We start from the raw sequence: 6,000 nt of genomic DNA, 5'->3' as shown, positions 1-6,000 counted from the left end.
CAAACCAGGTACCCCTTATAGGTTCCAAACAGGATGCCCTTTTTACAGGTTCCAGTTCCGGTTCCGGTTCTGGTTCCTCCATACACAAGAACCGGAACTAGAACCGCACAGTATCGGTTCCAAAAAATTGGAACCGGAACCTACCCGCACAGTACCTATTTCGGATAGGTTCCAGTTTCGGTTCTGGTTCTACCCCCCGGTTCTGGTTCTACCCCCTACCCGTGCTCACCCCTAGTTAATAACGAACTGAACTAGGAAATTTTCGTCCACAAACATACCCATGTTTCTAATTCTTGCTGCTATATTTGACATCTTAGTCACATGCTCAGACATGCTACGAGAACCATCATATTTCATGGTGGTCAGCCTACTTTACGGGACTTGTCAGCTGCCTCAGACTGAGAAGTCTCTTTGGCTAATCTCATAAATTCCCTAGCATATTCTGTGGTAGGAAATGAGGTCTTAATTTCACTCACCATTATCATCCGTAAAAACTTTAGCCTCAATCTATTCGATCTCTCCCATTCTTTACGAAAAGGCCTCTCCTCATCAGTGTTGTTCTCGGTGAGATCAATTGGTTTCTCTATCATGAGTGAAAGGTCAAGATTCTGAACACTCAAGTAATACTCAACTTGCTCACTCCACTCATTATAATTGAACTCATTAAACTTAACAACAGATGAGGCATGAAGAGCAGATGCTGCAAAAACAAAATTATGCTTTCACATTAATGCTTTGAGTTTTATACATAATACATAATTTTAGGCTCAGATATTAAAATTTATTATTATTAAAACATAAATGTATATTGAAAATCTCCTTTGGGGGATAAAACAATATATGATAATTAAACTTAATTGATGCAATTTTGTTAATTGGTAATCAAATGTACTTTCGTTAGACATGTTTGTTATCTTTGGATATACTAAACACACCCAGTCAAGTACATTAATTAACCATAGTTATGTTCATAATTATAAGATCAACTAATCTATCTTTGGGCGATTCTTAACTATCCTATAATTTATGAACTTCAAATATCATGTCATCTCTTTAAAGCATCTAACGATCATGAGTAATTGAATCTAACTTAGTTTGATATCTATGAGATAACCATTCTAATTTTCCACTTTAGCGACTAACAAATAGTACATAATATAATATCAAACTTAAATAATAACTATAATGCAAGGTTGATTAAGAATATAAAGAAAACTTTCTCAACAATGCATTCGACAGCTAGCCGACAACCTCTTACAAGTTTAGCTATTTTGGGAAAGATTTCAATTACTTTCTTGGAACCACTTCTAAAAAGCTAAATGGATTTCTAGTACACCATCTGAGAAATTGACATCTTTATATGGACCACTTACACATATCTCAGGTCTGGAAAAATATCTTAATCAACAAATGAAAACACGACATTTGTATGAAAAGTGTGACTAGCTGACTGTCTGCACACTAGACTCTGATGTGCCCACATGTTATACATAAAAACAGACTAACAAAGTGTACGCACATAAACACAGAGTGTCATGACAACTGGAAGCTATAAAAATGATTGTGCTTAAACTAAATGATGTGCAAACAATAGAACTGAATGTGCCCAAACAAAATTCATAAAGATACTTACAGTTATCAACCAAAATGTGGCCATTAGCCACAATCTTAGGCGCCATCATGCCATGAAAATCATGGCAATGGTGTTTAACAACTTATATTATTCACTATACATATATTACTTATTGTACAATCACCAATTTTTTGTCCCAAAATATAACTCTCTTACTGAAAAAATAAAATAAAATTGCACTCACAAATTGTTGAAGCTAATTAATGCAATTTTTTTTTTCCTTAGCTCTGAGTCCTGACTTTGGGATTCACCTTATAATACAGAACATAAGAGAAAATTAAAAGGGATGTTGAGCATATAGCAAGTCAAGCTACTAACTCTAAAAGGAATACAGTATCAAAAATCTCCAAAAAGCTTGTTCGAGCTTTCATCCTTGAATTAGAGTCTATATTTTTCTTCTTCTTCTTCTTCTTCTTCTTTTTTTTTTTTTTTTTTTTTAATGTCATTTAAATTATTAATGATAAGATTAGTGACTTTAATACAGGGTGATTTCAGTTATATAATGAATTTGTTTCAGTTTAAAATATTCATCATTTATCTGTCTTTCCATTAAAAATTTAATAAATTATAAGACTGTTCGTTAGTAAATTAAGAAAGAATAAAGATAGACGACAACATTTTTCACTAATTTTCTCTCACAAACACGACGTGACAGTTGCATTGGTCAGGCAAGACCATTGTTGGACAAGCAAAACTTATTGCGAACTGACACATCGCGTTTATAAAGAAAAGTTAATGAGAAGTATTTGTCAGTGTGTATTACTCATTAAGAAAACATTATAGACATAATATTATTGTAATTACACATATATGATGGATCGTAATCCTTATTAAGAACAACTTTTGAATTGGGGATGATATATATCTAAAGATGAATTGTGAACTAGGCTCGATTTTATCCGTTTAAAAAATGGCTTAAACTTAGGTAGGCCTTCACGTTAGCATATATTTGTGACTTTTGTTTGTTTTGTTTTTTTTTTTTTTTTTTTTTTTTTTTTTTTTAAGGAGAAGAAGAAAATACCATTCCTAATGTTAAAGGATTCTTTGTTTAAAAGGATAACCATTTATCTAGTTCATACTTCATTTTATGATTCGATCTCTCGGGAGAAGTTTGATAAATTGCATAATTTGAGGTGTTTTAGGGTTGTTTTGATGTTAGTTTAGTTAACTTCTTATTTGTTTCCTTTGTTTTTATGTTTGTTTTTGTTAAGTTTGAGATATGAATGGTTTACCTATTGATTTGGATAACTTTGTGTTTTTTTTAGGCTTTGATTGAGTAGATTGGAGTATTGGAATGAAATTGGGACTTAAAGCTTGAAGAAGTTGAGATTACCCTTCAGTCTTGAAGGCCACGGCCATGCCTGGTAGTTCACCATGGCCATGGTGATGGAACAAAGAGAAAACAAAGAGACTAGTCAGCACACGGCCTAAGCTGTGGTGACTTAAATTTGGCCACGGCCAGGGTTGTGGGGGAAACTATTAGCGCGTTTTTATAGTTTTTCTTTCCTTTTTCACTTAGACTCTTTTGGGTATTAAGTATAATTGAGATCAGTTGTCAAGGGACGAATTTTGCATATTTTGAGAGGAGAAGACGCATTCTTGAGGCTTGAAGACTGAAGATCAGATTTAAGAGTTGATTTTTATTTCTTTTAAAATCGAAATGTTTTCCTTCTTCTCTATTTATTTCTTTGTTCTTAGGATGAAGTAAATCTCTTTTGTTAGGGGAGGATGAAACCCTAATTATGTTTTGAGCAAATTTTATTCTTAATACCAGATTTATGTTTATGAATTTGTGCAAGAGTTTAGGTTAATGCTTTATGAATGTTGGATTGATTCAATACCTTGTGTGGTTTCGAATAGAGAAGTTAGGGTTTATTGCTTAATTCATATTCATAATTGTTCCATGGGAATAACATTGCAAACATATATAAACTAGAATTAATCGAATGAGATTCTAGGATTATTGTGGTCCATTAATTCTAACTGAATAGGGCGAATTAGTCGTAAGGGATTGAGAATTTATGCTCTTAATTTCAGAGTAACCGAATAGGGATCTGTATTAAGTTGAATATTATGCCTGAATAAGGATAAATGACCTTAGAAGAATCCTACCAATTCATAGCATAAACAGGTATTAAGAGTAGTTGTCAAGCAAATTAGGGGGAAATCTGTACCCTAACTTCATTAATATGAAAAGTTCATCACATTATTTATTTGTTTAATTTAGTTATTTTTAATCTGTTATTTTTACACTCTAAGATTTCGTTTTCTCAAATAACGTGTAAGTAGTTTAAGTAATTACAAATATTCGCTTTGATTCTGTGGATGATACTCAAACTCATCATTTTATTACTTGAACACAACTAGTGCACTTGCTAAGGTTGATTAGTCGCATCAAAGTTATTCCTAGATTAATTCTAGTTCACAGTTTATCTTATAATTTCATTTCCCCTATAGCAAGAGAAGTTGTTCTTTTCTCTAAGATTATACTTCTCTCTCTCTTTCTTTTCTATATATGTTCAAGATGACCTTATAAAGGTTCAGATCTTTGAACAATTTAATTTTACTGGCTTGGACGACAGCAACATCCAATCCTTGACTGCATTTTTTTCGTCCAGGTAAGTGAATGATTTGTTATGAACATATTCATTTGGCACCTAGATCTTGGAAAATTTTCCTAAAAAAGTTAATTACCCTTTATATTTAAGCTCCTGTGTGCATATAGTTAGTGATTTTGTACGGTTAGTTTTCACATTTAAGACAAATTCATTTTATATATACCAGATTTTCATTTTATTTTATATTTCCTTATCTTAGATAGGTCAAATGGACCTTGCATACCAATTAATACTAAAACAACGTAACAGAAAAATAAATCCAAGATCAAGTCTTTGTTATTTGACCAACAAACACACAAACAATAGAAATAATAATGGAAAGATAAAATTGGACATATTAATTTACTTGATTCATCCCACAACTAGGGCTGGCAATTTCTGGGGGTGGGGATGGGTAGTGGTTTCCTTGTCCTTGCCCCTAGCACCAAACTTAATCCTTGAAGCCATCTCCATCCTCGAAATTTAGGGGTCGGAGGTGGGGCATGTAAACTCGCACAAAAGAGACAAAATTCATTCTCATGCCTATACTAGTCCCGTCCTTGAAAATTTCAACACATTCTTCTTTCTCTTTTTTTTTTTTTTTAAATGAAAATAAATGAATAATTATAATACTCTTTAGAGGTGTACTGGATTATTATTTGAAAGTTTTTTGGACTAACTATTGATCTTTGTAATGTAGAGAAAAAAGTTAAACTTTGTTGTTACAAACCAATATTATTTAAATTAAAAAACCACTTCCAACAGATATATTAAACAACTAATCAGTATATTTATAACCATTCTCATTGAATTTTGATGTATAAATGAAGGAAAACTTATACACGTCATATGTATACAGTGTATATTCTATAAACTAAATGAAAATTATTATATAAATTTTGCATCTTATTTCTAATGTTGAAGTATGTATTTAGAGTATTTTTTATAATTTCTTATGGTTATTATATTTACTTGAAAATTCTCACATGTGAGAAAATTGAAATCAAAACACCCATGAGAGAAGTAACTTTATATAATATCATTGTTATTGCTAAACATATATGTTGAGTGTTGGAAATGTGGATTTATTTAGTGATTTGGGGGTGAAACTATAAGGAATTTAAGGTTTAATATATGATTTATGATGTGATTTCTTGCATGTTTCGTTATCTTTCGGAATCATGGGTGTTGTGTGTTTTTCAGGTATTCAGGTGCAAAAGAATGTATTATTCGTGCTTGTGTTGGTGTTCGGACATCCTGGACTCGTTCGAGTGTGGATAAATCAAGGCAAGAAGTAAATGTGTGAAATTCCGACTTTGCGCCGTGACTCAATTAAATTGAGCCGCGCCGTAAACGAGTCGGAATAAACTGAGTCATAGCGTAAACGCATCGGGGCTCAATTAAACCGAGCCGTGGCGCAACTAAACTATGTCGTGTCGCAAATCGAATGTAAAACTGTCGCATTTCCAACCCTAATTTCGGCGACCAGTATTTACAAGTTTTCCATTTTGTCTAAAAAATATAAAAAGGCAGCTTTAGTCCGTTAGGTTTGATATACACATTTTAGGGAGAGAATACATTTGGGGCTTCTTGGAAAGGTGGAGCTTGGAGAATAGAGGAGGTTCTCTTCCTCTCCTCCTCCTTTGTTCTTCATGATTATGGTTCCAGGTGTTGTTGTTTCTTTTCCTTTATGTTGTATTTTGTTTTCTAGGGATTAGATGTAATCCAATTGAAGGCTTGTGTTTTATTGTTAATCTATTTGTTGATCCA

The 6,000-nt window shown here is 32.6% G+C and overlaps 1 protein-coding gene across 1 annotated transcript; it reads right to left on the bottom strand.

The window, feature by feature from the left end:
- Positions 1–362: 362 nt before the first annotated feature.
- On the bottom strand, positions 363–1,679 carry LOC116140678. Its single transcript, XM_031426276.1, has 2 exons — positions 1,634–1,679; positions 363–700 (listed from the first exon to the last, which is right to left on the bottom strand). The coding sequence occupies exons 1-2, from the start codon at positions 1,677–1,679 to the stop codon at positions 363–365; spliced, it is 384 nt and encodes a 127-aa protein (XP_031282136.1).
- Positions 1,680–6,000: the final 4,321 nt, after the last annotated feature.

Source organism: Pistacia vera, unplaced genomic scaffold, assembly GCF_008641045.1.
Source record: "Pistacia vera cultivar Batoury unplaced genomic scaffold, PisVer_v2 Contig375, whole genome shotgun sequence".
NCBI classification, from domain to species: domain Eukaryota; kingdom Viridiplantae; phylum Streptophyta; class Magnoliopsida; order Sapindales; family Anacardiaceae; genus Pistacia; species Pistacia vera.
The sequence above is the reverse complement of the archived record's forward strand: the minus strand, read 5'-3'. Positions and strand labels throughout refer to the sequence as shown.